Here is a 15,583-nt window from a genome sequence, read left to right on the forward strand (position 1 = left end):
GCTTCACGTTATATCAAATAGACTTGTACTCATTTGCTGTGCAGTTACCACTGGTGCTTTGTACTTCACCCCTCTGTGTTGCCAGGAGCCTAATGTCAGCTCCTGCTTTGCTGAGCAGAGAGGAGTTGACATGTCACAGAGCAGAAGGACCTTGTGCCCTCTCAGAAAGATTTCGCCTTTCCTCCTCCTTCCTTTGCTGCTTTTACTGCATCCCAAATAAATGCAGCTGAGTGGTAAGTTATATGTTTATTCTTTATTTATAGACTTATAAGGCAATGGAGACTGTGAAAGGTATTTGCAAAACACAGTTCTGGCCAATTATTGAATTGGCTGAAATATGTTTGACCAGTAACAGGCAGAGGACAACCTATAAAAGTGTAATTGTCTTTTTCTATAAAAATAACTTACAATGAGTGGGCTTGAGAGCACTAAGACATGTATTAAAAATATTTTACATAATCCCGGTCTCTGCCAATTGTGAAAAACCTCTCTGGGTCCCTAGAGCTCCCTCAGGAAGCGCAGCATGGGGACAACCCACAGCTCTGATTTCCAGATCTGATGATAATGGTGACTATAGTCCCCAGGTCACCTGAAAACATCCCTTCATAATTCCTGTTTTCTAACACCTCTAGAAAATTACTTGTGCGATTGAATAAAAACCTGCTAGAATTTAAAATATCTGCCCTGATAGAGATCAGTCCCCAACAGGGAAGCATCTGGGTACCCAAAGGGACAAATATTTCCATCTGCATACATGTTTCTTAGTGACAATGATATACAAGCTGTAATGCTTCCTTTTTATCTAGCCCTTTTAACACAATCACAGCAACACATGGCTTCAGTCTGAGTTTTTCCCTGTCATCCATTCCAGCGACCAAGATCTGTGAGACAGATCTGCTTTCAAATTGGATGAGACGTGTACCAGGCGCCACATCCACAAACACTGCACAAACAATGAAATCCAAAAATTGCCTTTCAGCACAGTCTGATTAGAACCAGTATAAAACAGCAACAAGGGCTGCCTGAGCCTCAGGATCCATCTTACTGCTTGCCCTCTGCAATGCACTTCATTCTGCACTGCCGGTGGCTTTCCCACCACCATGCTTTCTAAGTGGAGGATGGCAGGCTGTGAAAGCAAAGGATGGCTATGCAGTTGCTATTAGACTGGGACTTGGGAGATTTGGGTTGGACTCTCAGTTGTGTCGCAGATGACTTGTGTGATTTTGAGAAAGTCATTTCATCGCTCTTGGGGTCTCCATTTCCCATATTTGCTGTCCTTTCTTCAATAGGTTGGCTCCCCCATCTGCATGAACTAGACATAAACTGCTGCTCAGCCCACATTTTTGAACTAGCACCATGATTCAGTCATCACACTGGGATCTCTGTCTATGTGTGACAGTCTGCTATACTGGAAATGCAACACCATGCCAACCATGCAAGTCCTCTTTTAAAAATGAAAAGTTTCTCTGCATGCAGGCTGGTAGAGCCCTGTGTCTTCTGTCCCCCACGATATCCATATGAAATTATATGCTCAGTTTCCAAGCAAAAGATTCATTAACTTTCTCAGTGACGCCCATCAACCTGGGCAGATGTCTCAGACCACCATGATGAATATGGGTTCCACCAAACAAAATAGGCCCTGATATTTTTTTCAGCCTGGACCCTGAGTGGCATCTTTGCTTTAAGTGAATTTGCAAACTATAAATGTTTGGGAACTCAGTACATGATTCCCCTGGTGATATAGAAGGGAAATAAAATCTGGACCGCATTTTTCAGGGTTTATAGGAGTAACAGGCATAAAAGGCAATAAAACATGAGTTATCACTGAATTCACAAGTTTGACTCTAATACAAGCAAAGGTCAGATCAGCTAATAAAACAGTTCATTCTTTCCAGTTCAGATTAGGAGGGTGCTTTAATCCTCAAAACATCCTTGTTGAATATACTCACATATGCCAGTGCCCGTGGCTAGCTCTAAAAATAATAAGCATGATTCATTTCAGTTTTGGACATGAGTTGAACTATGAGGATCATGACTCACTACATGGGGAAGAGTCAAGTGGATATCACCAGTTCATACTCAGATGAAGGAGTTAGTATCACTTGTTTTCAAAAGCAATTTCAAGGCAGGAACTGCTGAAGTGCAGAGATCCAGTGAGTACTTGTGCATGGCAGGACTATTGAAATGATAACGTGCCAGCTCCTTTTGGCAGGGCCTGGACATTTTTAAGAAGAGCTTTTCTGGAAGTTTTCTTTCCAGCTCAGTTGCTCACAAGCAGAGTAAAACTTCAGCTCCCTCGGGGCTCTGCCATAACGTGCTGCTGGGTGCTCTCAGCTGGCTGGTGTGTGGTGGCACTGCAGAGATATGGGCTGCTTTGGAGTTCAGAACAAGCTTTTATCAGAGGAGAACCAAGGAGAACCCTTACAGGAATGTCCACCCCATTTTAAAGGTCCTCTGCTGAGAAACCTGCTTAAGAAACATGGCCAAAATGAGCCAAAGATGTATGAATGATGGAGAGGTGTTGCAAGTATCTCATCTCCCAGAAAGAATTCTGAGTGACTCAGTCTGATCCACTGTTGCTGAAATGGTATAATTTTGGTTGTTGAAATTCCAATTATCTCTATTTCTTTGTTACATGTGGAATGTATTATGTGCATTTCTATCCTGAATGCAGTATTTTCCGTCTCTAAAGAGACATGGACAGATTGCAAAAGCTACTAGATATTCATTTTGTTGACACTGAACTTTAAATTAGAGCTAATTTCTGAGTGCATATAAAGAATGTTGTGAATTTGTTTAAAAAAACCACTCCATTGAAACATACCAAAATTGGTAGGCACCATTTAAAATAATAACATAAACGTTATGATAACCAAATTTGAATATTATAGAGATGCATAATTTTTTGTCTTTAGAAAAAAATACATAAAATGACAGGGCGATCAATGATACCTACAGCCAATTAGAATAAAGCACTGCCCCTGGCTTTCCAGGTGGTTGTATCCTTTATTTCCAGCTAGAAAGGGGTGCCCCTAACTTTGTATTCAATACAGCCGCGCTGCCAGTGACTGCCACCCGTGCCTGCCCTCTGGAACTGTCTTACAGAGATGCTTCAGTGTAGAATCAAACTGTCAGTACGGGACTGATCCCAAGCTTGACCCCAGTCCCAACTCACACCAACTGCTTTGATGCAAACCAAACAGGCTTTGGGTGAGCCCTGGCACATGACTGGGGGAGAGGAAGCAAGTACTGAGCCTGCGAGTCCTCTCACCGTGGTGTGGGCAACGCCGGTCCCCCGGCTGGGTACTCCAGCTCTACACCCTGTGGCAGGGAGCCAGAGTCTGAGAGACATGTCAGGCAAGGTCCTTCTTGGAAGGACCTGTCATGCTATGGGGCAAGGTACCATGGGGCATGGAGATGGACAAGCCACTAGAAATTCAGAAATTCGGGGTGAGGGAGTACCAAGGAGTATCATTAGACTAACTCTTAGGATTTTAGTGTTGTTTTTTATAAGCAGCTGAATGTCACTATGAAAAATGTTTGCATTTTGAAGAATAAACACAATCTTTTTTATTGCTGATTTGAATCCCTCGCTATGCCTTTGCAGTGCCCCAAGGCTGACATTTCATGTCCTTAATATGTTAATTTCTTAGTCTGTTTTTATTTTGGGTTGGTTGGGGGCTTTTTTTGCTTATTTGATAAACATTTTAGGTATGTGCCCTGAACACCATAAGATAAAGTTCAGTTGAGTAATTTTAATGAAATCTGGGAGGTTGGGAGAGAAAATCAGGAGGTGTCTGAAGAAAGCGCTTGTATTTCACACTGTGTTGCAGCAGCTGAAGTTAAATTCTGATTAATATTGTTCACAACCAGTAGTAAGTGACCGTACTGACCTTTGATTGTCAGTAGCTTTTTAATACATGCCAGAGGTCAAACAAATAAAAGACCAAGGAGGTATGGCCAGGGGGCATGATGGGGAGAAAACAGAGAGGGAGTATTAATGTGTTACATGTGGCATGTACATGCTTGCTATTTAACTACAGTTCATTCCTACTTCATACCCTCAGGCAGCCTGAAGCTAATAATCCTGTCATCTGGACAGATAACACAACACTGATCATCACAATTTCACTAAATAAGTAATTTTAAATTAATTGTATCTCATCCTAATAAGACCAGCTCTGGCTGACTCCTGGCTTGGATTACTTCGTCAGAACTGAATATATTAATTTTACAGAAGAAGCTGTGTGTGCTTGCACACCAGCTGATGCTGAGTGTCTCTCTGTGTCACCTACTATCTGCGCCTCTCTGATCTCCTGAAATCCTGATGAACAAGACTTACTGGGCAGGGAAAGCCAGAGAACTTTTCCCTTCTTAGCACTGCATGATGCCATCCTGCAGCTGCGCACACCTCCCATTGATGTTGCTGTTACAGTCACTTCAGCTATGCCAGTTTATCTCAAGGCATAAAGGACTGCAATCCAAATGCAAGCCTGTAGCTTGCAACTCAGCTCTCCTACATGTAACTATGCTCCAAAGAAGCTCCCTCGGCCATTTTGATAAGCCCAGAGTCTGCCAGTTGCTAAAGTAACCTCTTTATTTTGGTATCCCAATGATACGAATGGCACTGACAAGCTGCAGAGAGGAAGGTTGGAGTAATGGGCAGGTAGCAGAGCAGATAGAGGGAGATCTTGGAAATCTCTCAGCCTGCCTCTGTAACAGCTGCTTGAGAAATGTTTCTTCAAAATGCTCTTTTTGTGAGAAAGTGCCTCTATGTTGAAACAAATCAGGTCTACTGCATTTTCAGTCTCAGAGTAGAGCTGAAGCAGGATGGGAATATCAATGAATTGATTAAATTCTTTTTCCTCAAAATTTTAATTTACAGGAAAAATGTTTGAAATCAAAACATTGACATGTTTGTAATACCATCCTCAAGCAAAAAACCCTCATGGTTTTGGCTTTTAAACCTTGATTTAGAATAAGGGAGAAGTAGGGATATTCAAAGTAATGGTAATTCTTTTGGGGCAGCAAAAAATTTCCCACCAATTATGGTCTGGCATGCTACAAACTGGACACAAATTTCAATACTGGAACTAGTTTCAATAATCTAGTTGAACATTCACCTTAGAGATCCTCCTGGTCCATGAAAGGTCTAGCCTTCAGAGACTTCTGAGCCAAAGACATGTGACGTCCTGCAGCCTTGTTCATCTCTGCTCTGTTTTCTAGGATGAAGCACTACAATCCAGAAATCCAGGGTGAGGGAAAGGAGGAGGCAATGGAGGTGCAGAGTATTACTGCATTCCCAGTACATCTATGCAACGTTCTTTTCAATGTCGTGGTTCACCAGTGAGTGCTAACAAATGGTGGCTCCTAAAGAGTAGGATTTGCTAAAGAGGAGAATAGCACTGAGACCAAGTCCTGCTTTTGTTGAAACCATTAGCCAATTCTTCAAGGAAAATGTGTTCAGGGACTTATATGGCAGATCAGGACACCACCTGTGAAGGATTAGTTTAGTAAAGCCTGGGGATAGTGATACTTAGTGAATTTGGAATTACTAAGTGTGCTGCAAATTTCACTCTACATTTTTAGTCAACCTGTGTTTGGGAAGATGAAAGGCAGGTAAATGAGAAGCTGGGTTCCTGAGAAGGAAAAAGACAAACCCATAAAGTCAAGCACAAGAAAGCAAAAAGCTGGGCTGAGAATCCACAGCCGTTAGGTGGGAGCTGAGGAATGTGAGTAAGAGCACGTCATACTCCCACAAGTGATCTAACCAGGCTGCCACAGCTAAGCCTCTCGAGTTAGACAAGCACTTGCCTTCTCTGGGGGAATTATAGAGTGTCACTCACCACCAGACACAGTATGCAGGATTTTCTCCCCCGGTATATGGTGTTCTCTAAGGCAGTGTGTCTTGCATGCAGTCAAAAAGAAAAGACAATCCCTAAATGCTCTGTGAGGTGCTGAACTATGCTATTATAAAACAAAATGTCCAGTGTTAAGCTAGTGTTGAAACCATATGCGTAAGTACAAATGGGGGCAAGTAGATGCCATCACAAACTGTGTATGAGACACGACATTATAGCAATCCTTCAGTTCATTCTTTGGGCACATGCTAAGAAGGATTTTCTCCCTTCAGACCATTAATCATGCTTGCTGATGGTCTCTAAGAGAACCACAAGGTTAACTAATGTTTCCTCCTTTTGCAGATGTTTTTCTTTGAAGAGAGAGAGAGTGGCAAAGCTCAAGAGACAAGTAGTTCACAGGGTGCTGTAGGAAACACACCCAAGTTCCTCAGGATTTGTATCCTCCCAGCAGTCATATTTTCACCCTAAGAAAATGAAACATTGCCCGATTAGCAATATTTTATCACTTGTAGCATAAGAGGTCTCCTCTCGCACAGCTGTTTACTTTATAGTCTTCCCAGTAAAATTTGCATGTATTTAAAATAACTGAGCCTAATGATTTAATTGGAAACTGCTATTAGATGTTCTCAAAAAGTTTGATCTGAATTCAAGGTTGATAGTAGCAGGAGTGAATTATAGACTTGAGTCTCTACTTGAAATAGGTTTCAGTGCCTCCCCAGAAGGAATCTGGTTATGATTAATGTGAACAGGGCAGTATAACAGTTGATGAGAGCACAGACTGCTTACAGGAGGGAAAATGGTTATTTACCATCAGAATTAAATTGCTATCTTTATTGCCTAGACCAAGTACGAAAACTCTATGTCTTACACAGACATAATAGAGGGACATATGTTGTCCCATGACAAGGAAGTATTGGCAAAAGGAAGTGTTTACTTTCGGGTTTCTTTTTAATAAGACTGACTTTCTCCAGGCAAGGTCACTTTAAACTTATTTCACCTCTGTGTATTGCCTTAGTTACAAGACACATCCACAGAGGCATTGCCTGGTTGGCTAAGCCTACACTGTAATAAAGACTATTTTTCCTTAAAGGTTGTGGAAAGATTTTCAAGATAACATGCTTTTACCAAAGCCCCTGAAGTTACGCAAACCAACAAACTCTCAACACTTAGATCACATTGATTTTTGAGTTCACGGGAGGCCTGAACAGTCCAAATTGGAAACTGAAACAGTGCTAGGAGATGCTCTAACTTGTGTTCTAGCTCATGTAATCCCACAGGCTTTCTGCATCAGGAAAAGAACTGAAGCAGAGAGATGCTATGACCCTCAGCTCTGACTTCTTCTCTCTAACTGCTACCATACCTTCGGGACATTTGCCAAATGGCTCTTTTACAGAGCGCGTTGAGGAACTACAGGGTTCAGGCTGATGCTTTGTGTCCTGTGCAGTAGGACTGAACAAGAACCATACATTTGCCAAGGGACTAATTTAAAATGTATGTTTTTTCTCAGCTGCTCCGCACAGGTACAGTGGTCTTGTCTGTAGCATTATGGAGGGCCTTTCTCATTCTTCTCCTCCCTGGGCCACATAGTTTTCATGTGCTTTTGTCTTTTTTCATATGGGATTTTTGCCAGATCATTCTTGGCTGAGGCAGATCTACCCAAGCAAGCAGAGACAGTTTCAGTCTTGCAGCTTAGCTCTGGAGTCTATATTCAAATCTCCATGGTCTTACGAAGGGTCTGAGGGTAAGATGTGCACCACTGTTGGCTCCAGACTGTCACCAGTGGAGTGATGTAGTGCCTCACAGGGGGACTCAAAGCACCACGCAGTTGATGCCTGTATCTTTGGTTCTTTTCTGCAAAATGGGTTTTCTTCCCCTACTGTGTACCAGGCTGTTACGTGCAACAGTGCTAGTTAGCCCCAAGTACTCCTTAGGAAGTCCTGTTATGCTGGAGAGAACTGTGACAGGTCTCAGAGCTTTGTGTATGGGACTGACTTCAACCTACCCCCAAGCTAAACAACATGCAGGTGGAGGAGGCTGTCTATTTTAACCGTTTTGTACAAAATGCTGTATGCAACCTCTTAGGGTTCATAAGCTTGTTTGAAAATAGTGACCGTATTTGGATCTTCTTGTAATAAAGAGAGTCAGTTGTGGCTAGATTAAGGAAGAGATGTGCTCCTAAACCTCAGTGGAATTTACTTTGGGAGTATTGCTCAGAGGAGACATCCTGGCTGCTCAGAGGTGGATAGTGTCATAAATAAATGGCAGCTAAACTGAGAAGTAGAGAGAGGAGATGAGAAAGTGTAAGGAATAATAACCAGAAGTTAAAAATCCCTAAGGAAAGTATCAACTATAGTGTATCTGAAGTATGGCGCAATATTTAAGGTCAGAGTAATTATATTTTCAAGCCATATCATTGCTAGTATTAAGAATAAAAAGAAGAGATAATGTAAACAGTCTCGACAGTGTGTTTTCATTTCAGACTTGGTATAAGTACTTGCAATATCACCGTCATTCAAGTCCCTCCTGTTTAGACCAGACCCACCTTTTCCACATTGTTTCTGTGCTTTTGCCATTTCCACCACACCAGCCTACTCTGACCTTGAGCAAGTCTTCCTCTGTATCTCTGTTCCCTTTCTGTAAAACGTGGATGATGATAGTACAGCAAGCCTGCAAGGAAAAAATGCTGTGGATGAACACTATCATAGTGGGCGCTGTGACCATAGTTTAAGGAAATATGCTCTCAAACACAAGGTGAATTCAGGTTTAAAATGGCTACAATGACAGGTTGATCTAAAATTTCTGTTCCAGTTGCCCTTGTCTTTGTGGGGTGTTTCAAAATCAGATTCCAATGAAGGACACTGCAGCAATATGCAATACGATGTGTCTGAGGGCGTGCACGTGCTGGCTCACATCAGTGCCCTTTAGTATGTTGGGCTGGCTGGTGATCAAAGGCTCACTTCATCCAAGGTCAAACTAAATTCACATCGTTCAGCAATGCCCGCTCTGCATGCATCTGCTGCTTCTCCTCTCTTTTTTAGACTAATGAGGACAGAGCCCGCACATTTTGTTAGATGTTTGCTGTAGGGTTCACAGTCACCTTCTTGGAGAGGCTTGAAAAAAACCCCACCCAAAATTAAGGTCAAGCACACAAGCGTTTCCGTAACAGTTTTACATATGACCAGGTACTCTGAACTTACATTTGATAAGAAAAGGGGATCCTACGTTCATGGAGGTGCTGGGAATGCCACAGCGTATACTGGAAAAATGAAGGACACAAAGGTGATTGGAACAAGGAGTCAGCAGGAATTAGCAAGGGAAACGTTGTTTGCTAAACGTGATAGCCTTCTGTGGTGAAATAACTGGCTTATGAGATGAGTGGAGTGCAATGGCCATTGTCCACCTAGACTTCAGGAAGCCTCTCGGCACTGCCTCCCAGCATAGCCTCATACAGAGGCAGAAGATGGGCTGGCTGAGCAAACAGGGAGATGGATCCAAAACTGGCTGAGCGGCTGGGCCCGGAGGGCGGTGAGCAGTGGCACCAAGTCCAGCTGGAGGCCGGGAAGCAGCGGTGAAGCCCAAGGCAAGGGGCATTGCCAGCAGGCGGAGGGAGGTGGTCCTCCCCCTCCGTTGCGTCCTGCTCTGGGCTCCCCAGTGCAAGACAGGCATGGCCATACTGGAGAGAACCCCCAGCCCAGTGCCCCCCCAGTGGCCCCTCCCACTTTCCGTTGGGCTCGGAACCTTGGTCAGCTGGAGCCAACAGCCCCCAGAGCCGGCAGGACGGAGCTGTGCTGGCACGGAGCAGCGCTGGGAGGAGGCAGGGCCTGGCCGAGCAGCACCGAGCCGGCACCGGGGCCAGCACCCCGCTTCCCATCCTCGCTGTCGCCGGCTGAGCCGCGTGCTTGGTGCACGGCGAGGGTCCTCCTGTCCCGGGCGGGATGGGCCAGGCCAACTGCTGCTGTGGCTCCAGGTGGGCTCCCCCCGCGGCTCGGGGACACGCGGGCACGGCCAGGCCCCACACCGACGACGGCCTTCCTCATGCCCGCCGCTCTCTGCTCTGCAGGGAGGCTCTCAGCGAGGCCGAGGCGGTGCTGAGCGCGGACGTGCGGCTGACCCGGGGCCGCAAGAGGAGCGAGAGGCGCCTTCTCCTCCTCCAGGAGGAAGTGGTGGTCGCCAAGTTGCAGTAAGAGCCTCGGCGCCCAGCTGCCTTTCCCCCAGCCCTGGCCCTGGCACCAGGGCAGGGACGCCCTGGCCCCAGCCCCAGGCCCGCGACACCCTGGCCCCAGCCCCAGGCCCCGCGACCTTGCTGCTGGATGCACCACCGTGCGTCCCGAGGGCAGGTGGGGCACGGCGCCCTGCCCGCGGGGACCCCAAGGAGCCCAGCTCCAGCCCACTGCCTGCCTCTCCTCTCTGCAGATGTGGCACCACCCTGCGCCCACAGCTCCGCCTGGCCCTGGACCAGCTGTGGGTGCTGAGCGGCGGGAAGGAGGCAGCGGGGGAGGAAGAGGAGCAAGGCAGTGATGAGGACAGGACCTCCCTCATCTTCGTCTGGCCCACTGGCTCCTGCATTGCCACTTTTGGGTGAGTCGTGGTGCCCCGTGCCATGGCCGGGCAGGAGAGGTTCCCAGGCTCGCCCACACCGTCCTGGGAATGGCCTCTGCCCTCCGTGCAGAGCCTGGGCAGGGAGCAGGCAGCACGCCGGCAGGGAGGGAGGGGGCACTTGCACGTCCTGCCTGCCCTGGTCCCCTTTTGGTCCCCAGAAGGGAAGGGCAAAAGCAGCTGCTCTGGCAGGACAGAGGGAGGCAGGGCTTGGGCGGCGCCTCTGTCCTGCCCCACGGGGCTTCGTCCTGCCCCTGGGTCCTTCCCCCCGCGGCAGCGCTGTGCAGGGCCCGCTCTGCCCGCAGGCTGGGGGGCAGTGGGGCCTGACGCCCTTTCTCCTCTCTTTCTGCAGCTCCCGGGCCCTGAAGGAGCTGTGGCTGGGCACACTGCTGGGGTAAGCCGGGCGGATGCTCCGGGCGCAGGCGGACGGGAGAGGTGCCCCCGCGGCTGCGGGCAGCTCTTGGGCAGAGCTGCCTGACAAGAGAGAAGAGGCGGCTTGCGGCTCAGCCAGCTCTCTCCCTGTCCCTTCCCGGTGCCCAGGACACCAGAAGGAGGCAAGAGAGCCCGAGTCACCCGTCTGCCGTCGCTCACACTCCTCGAGAAGGAGCTGCGGTGCCGCCATGCCGTGAGTGTCTGTCTCTGGTGTGGGCTTGGTCCCCGAGCGCTGGTCCTGCAGCTGAGCAGCAGAGGCATCGCTGCTCACCTTCTTGCCCTCCTTCTCTCTTGCCCAGTGGAGGACGTTCAGCACCAGGAGCCTGGAGAGGCTGATGAAGGGCCAGGCAGAGGTGAGAACGGCTGCCTTTTGCCCGCCTCTGGCTGTGCCGGGGTGCCGGGGACGTGCGGCGAGTGGGGTGAGCTTGTGCTGGACGGAGGGAGGGAGGGAGGGAGGGAGGGTCCCGCGGTGCCACTTGGGGAGCGGAGAGGGTTGGGGAGCCACCAGGAACGCCGGCACGTCCTCGCTGGCAGCGCTGGGAGGAAAGCTGCCGTGCGGGGCAGAGAGCCCGGGAGGGCCGAGGGTCCAAGCTCTGCCACGCGCAGGCTGCTGGTGCCGGCTGGCAGCTCGCCGGTGGCCCTTTCTGCTGCGGGGCTGCTCTCTTAAGCGCAGCCTGGTTCTTGCAGGCTGATGCCAAGCGAGGGCCTCCGAGGGTCTCGTCTAGCACCGGCGGGGGACTTTGCCGCTCAGCAGGTGAGTTTTGGAAAGAAAGGCAACCTCCTGCAAGCGGTTGAGCTGTGCTCACTTGTCCCTTGAGTGTCACCATGCAGGTTGGGCAGCCCAAGGGAGGAGGTCACCTGCAGGAGGAAGGACACCCGCTGGGCAGCGGCCGCTGCATGTGGTTCTGCGGGGACACGGAGCCTCTGCTGCTGCTGCCCACAGCTTCGAGGAGGGCTGGGCCAGGCTCTCCCAGTGGCACACCGGCTCTCAGGAGCCTCCCAGCTGGAGCCGCTGAGCCCGAGCCGCGGTCCCAGCTGCTGGCTCCCTGCCCATCCTGCCGCACCGCTCAGCACCGCGCTGCGGGCAGGGCAGGGCAGGGCAGGCTCCGGGAGCGCTGGCCTGGCGGTCTCCATTGACGGGCTCTTGCCCTCTTTTCCTTTGCAGCAGGAGGGAGCAGCAGCAGGAGGAGGAGGGGGCTGCCCTGGCCCTTTGCTCTGTGGCGGAGCCCGGCCGCTGCCCAAGCGCCAGGGCAGTCGGGCTCCGGCTGCAGCAGGCCGCTCTTTGGGCAGCCCCTGGCAGCCCTCTGCGGAGAGGACGGCACGCTGCCCCGGCCCCTCCAGGTAAGCCAGCCTGCGCAGGGGGGCCCCAGCCCTCCAGAGGCTCCGGAGAGGCGGTGGCTGTCCCCAGGAGCTCCAAGGAGGGTGGCTTGGGCTCTTCACCCCCAGCAAGGAGCGCGGTGTGCGCCAGCGCAGCGGCCACCGCTGTTGGAAGGCAGCTCCTCAGCCGAGCAACTGTCCTCCTGCCTCTGCTGCAGGAGCTGCTGGCCGTCCTGCAGCAGGAAGGGCCGTCGACGGAGGGCATATTCCGCAGAGCTGCCAGCGGGACAGCCGTTCGGGAGCTGAAGGAGGCCCTGGACTGCGGCGCAGACGTCGACCTTGGAAGCCAGCCTGCGCTGCTGCTGGCCGTCGTCTTGAAGGTGAGCGCTTCTGACCTGCAGCTGGAGGAGCTGCTGGCTGGCCTGGAGTGCTCAAAGGCTCACGCGGAGCCCTTGGCATTGCAGGACTTCCTGCGAAGCATCCCCTCCAAGCTCCTCGCGAACAACCTCTACGAGGACTGGATGGCAGCGATGCAGAAGAGCAGCAAGGAGGAGAAGATCTCAGAGCTGAAAGCGTAAGTGGGGGGAGCAGGCTGCCCGTGGAGCGGGAGCCCTGACCGCTGGCTGAGAGCACCTGGAAAGCTGCGCAGCACAGCCGCTGGCTCCCGCCTGCCTTGGGCAAGCCTGGGGGACGGCTGTGGGCAACCTCGGCTTTCTTAACGTTGTGTTCCTGTTGCCTCAGGGTGGCCGAGAAGTTGCCCGCGCCCAACCTCCTCCTCCTGAAGCGGCTGCTGTCCCTGCTCCAGCACATCGGCCGCACCGCAGCCACCAGCAGGATGACCTGCAGCAACCTGGCCATCTGCGTTGGGCCGAACCTGCTGAGCCCGCCCAACGAGGAGCTGCTTCCACTGCCGGCCATGCTGGAGGTGACTGACAAGGTACGCCGTATGGAGCAGCCGGCGGCAGCCTTCCCGGCCCGTCAGAGCCTGGCTGCTCAGAGCTCTCTCTCTGCGTGCCTCCTCCCTTGCGCAAATGCTGCTGGGCTGGCTGCCTGGAAGAGCAGCCCCAGAGCCACAGTCTTCTGTGCAGTGCAGAAGCAAGGCTGAGGAGCGGGAGAGGCTGCTCGGTGCACTTGCAGGCAGCAGGGTTGAGGCCAAGGCTTTGATGTGTGCAGGTGAAGGTGCTGGTGGAGTTCATGGTGGAGAACTGCAGGGAGCTCTTTGGGGAGGAGACAAGGGAGCTTTCCCGCCCAGCAGCCGAGGAGTCGCCAGCCCCCACGGAGAGATGCGGACGTAAGAGGAGGGACGGAGGGCTGTCGCAGCTGGGGCTAGGGCCACCAGAAACCTCAGCGTCGTTTCTGGTGGGGCTGGGCAGCGAGTGTTGTCCTCGCCGCTCCGCTTGTCCTGTGGCCTCTCTTTGGCCGCTGCCTCTCGCGGCATGAACGCTCGGCTCTGCAAGATGAGCTGAAGCCTGCTGAAAACTGAAGCGCTAGGGCTTCGGGTGGGTTTTGCTTTAGCTGTCGTTCACCTCCACGCAGTCCCTTGGCTGCTCTTTCTTTCCAGATCTGCGTTTGGAAGAGCAAAGTGGCCCTGCACTCACAGCAGACACCGAGCACCGGGCAGAAGCCTTGCTGCACGCCCCCCTCTCTGCCCGGTGTCCTCGAAGGAGCTGGGGGAGATACGGTGGCGGAGTCTGAAACGAGAGAGGTATGGCCGGTCCCCAAACACTGTGGCAGCGCGTCTGGTGCAGGAGGGCACTTTCTGGTGAGGCCAAGTCGCTGCTGTGCCTCTGCCTGGCAGCAGAGCTGGGGTGTGTTTGGGTTATTGCTCCACCCCCTGCAACGATACATAGTAAGGAAACCTGGCAAGGTTGTTTCTCAAATGCACTAGGCATGCGCTTCATCCAACAGAATACCTCCAAAACACCTTGAAAAAGAGGGAGGGGAGCAGCTGGCAGCTTCAGAGGGGTTTTGCTCAGGTGCCACTTTGTCAGAGCTTCACCAAGTCTATGGTGGGGGAGCGGGGGGACTGTGCAAAATGTGGCTGATGCAAAGCAGCCAAGGGGCTGTCTTCTGGAGAGCTGAGGTAGCAATTGTGCAAGCAGTCGCTTGCGACTCCAGGTCGTCTCTTGCCACCTGCCAGCTCCGGCATTTCTGTTGTAGGCACCTCCAGCTTTGCCTCCAAGCCCCCCCGAGAGCGCGGCAGACTCCCTGGGGCGCCCAGAAGAACCGGCGAGCCTTGCAGAGGACAGAAGGTAAAACGAGCTCGCTGTGCTTCAAACGGGAACTGGCTCCAGTGGATGGTGGCTTTCCCTCTCTAATAGCAGTGTGGGATGGAAAGGTTTGCAGGCTCTCGCCAGGACAAGGCGGAAAAGGGAAAGCGAAAGAGAAAGCAGGCCTGGGGAGAGGAGAGGGAAAGCTGCGCGCAAAAGAAGAGGAGGCAGAGAGAAAGCGTTTCTGGGGCTGGACCAGGGAAAAGATGCAGGAAGGTGCAGCAGGTCAGGAAGGCCAGGTGTGTAGCAGGCTCTGCTGCCCGTCTTCCCAACTCTCGACACTGCTCTAAGTCAGTCCCAGTCGCTGGCGAGGGGCGGTGCCGCGCCGGGTTTGGGAATAACTCCATGGCAGGTGCCCAGGGGCTCCCGATGGAGCCCTGCTGCGTGGCACAGGGGCACTGTGTGTCTCTGCACACGCACAGGTCTCTGAGGGCGTTACCCACGGGGAGAAGGCGCCAGAGCCAGCGCGGAGCCAATGCCAGCAGTAGCGCTCTCTTCTGGGCCATCAACAATTCCTCCTAAAGGGAGTTCCCCAAAGAGAGGGCAACAAAATGCTGCCTCTTCCTGCCTTGAGGGATTTCTCAGAGCTTTCTGCCTCTGTCCTTGCAGGTGCTGCTTGCTTGTCCTCGGCTGAACCGCTGTCACTCCTGGGCCCCCACAGTTGATGTCCACAATAAAATGATCTTTTCTCTCTTCTGATCTTCTGGAGTGGGGAGCTGTTGTTTTGTGATGAATCCTCGGGGAGGAGTTTGGGATCGTCCCTTGTCCCAGCATCCTTTCCAGCAGGCATCGGGGCTGAGTTGGGCTGCTTTGGGAGAGAAAGCAAAGCACAGGGGCACGCAGGAGGGTGGAGGCTGGAAGGGAGGCACCTGTGGAGGTCATCTGCTCCAACATCGGCTCAAGCAGGCTGCCCTAGAGCAGGCTGCCCAGGACCGTGTCCTGGTGAGTTTTGGCTATCTCCTGGGAGCAGCGCCATGAGGTCAGAGCGAGGGCAAGACGTAGGCAGGGCACGGTGGCCAGGAAGGGCTAAAGGTCCTTATGCAGCCACCGTGCCCTGCAGCCTGCTGTCCCCTGCAGCCATCCTCCTTGCACACTGATTGCTGGGCA

The 15,583-nt window shown here is 51.7% G+C and overlaps 1 protein-coding gene and 1 long non-coding RNA gene across 3 annotated transcripts; both read left to right on the top strand.

Annotated features, from left to right (window-relative positions):
- Nucleotides 1-9,423: 9,423 nt before the first annotated feature.
- Nucleotides 9,424-13,901, top strand: LOC148053191 (T-cell activation Rho GTPase-activating protein-like). Its single transcript, XM_087774338.1, has 13 exons — nucleotides 9,424-9,828; nucleotides 9,922-10,041; nucleotides 10,275-10,439; nucleotides 10,810-10,851; nucleotides 10,998-11,082; nucleotides 11,189-11,242; nucleotides 11,577-11,643; nucleotides 12,055-12,230; nucleotides 12,425-12,586; nucleotides 12,671-12,780; nucleotides 12,948-13,143; nucleotides 13,380-13,497; nucleotides 13,768-13,901. The coding sequence occupies exons 1-13, from the start codon at nucleotides 9,797-9,799 to the stop codon at nucleotides 13,899-13,901; spliced, it is 1,461 nt and encodes a 486-aa protein (XP_087630464.1). The 5' UTR covers nucleotides 9,424-9,796.
- A 25-nt stretch (nucleotides 13,902-13,926) lies between these two features.
- On the top strand, nucleotides 13,927-15,175 carry LOC148053192 (uncharacterized). 2 transcript variants are annotated; one of them, XR_015708100.1, is made up of 4 exons: nucleotides 13,927-14,182; nucleotides 14,367-14,458; nucleotides 14,545-14,715; nucleotides 15,086-15,175. It is a non-coding gene; the product is annotated as an uncharacterized LOC148053192 (long non-coding RNA). The 2 variants fall into 2 exon arrangements; XR_015708099.1 differs by lacking the exon at nucleotides 14,545-14,715 and having other exon boundaries at nucleotides 13,938-14,182.
- The last annotated feature ends 408 nt before the right edge of the window (nucleotides 15,176-15,583 follow it).

The sequence above is a fragment of the Nipponia nippon genome, unplaced genomic scaffold (assembly GCF_047370975.1).
Source record: "Nipponia nippon isolate SJK-2023a ecotype South Korea unplaced genomic scaffold, ASM4737097v1 scaffold_4, whole genome shotgun sequence".
Classification (NCBI taxonomy): Eukaryota; Metazoa; Chordata; class Aves; order Pelecaniformes; family Threskiornithidae; genus Nipponia; species Nipponia nippon.

Bases quoted from the DNA above. Each gene is read 5' to 3' on its own strand.
- LOC148053191 (XM_087774338.1), top strand. From the start codon at position 9,797: ATGGGCCAGGCCAACTGCTGCTGTGGCTCCAG. The intron at 12,231-12,424 runs GTAAGCCAGCCT...CCTCTGCTGCAG, and splicing joins CGCTGCCCCGGCCCCTCCAG to GAGCTGCTGGCCGTCCTGCA. The intron at 13,498-13,767 runs GTAAGAGGAGGG...CTTTCTTTCCAG, and splicing joins CCCCACGGAGAGATGCGGAC to ATCTGCGTTTGGAAGAGCAA.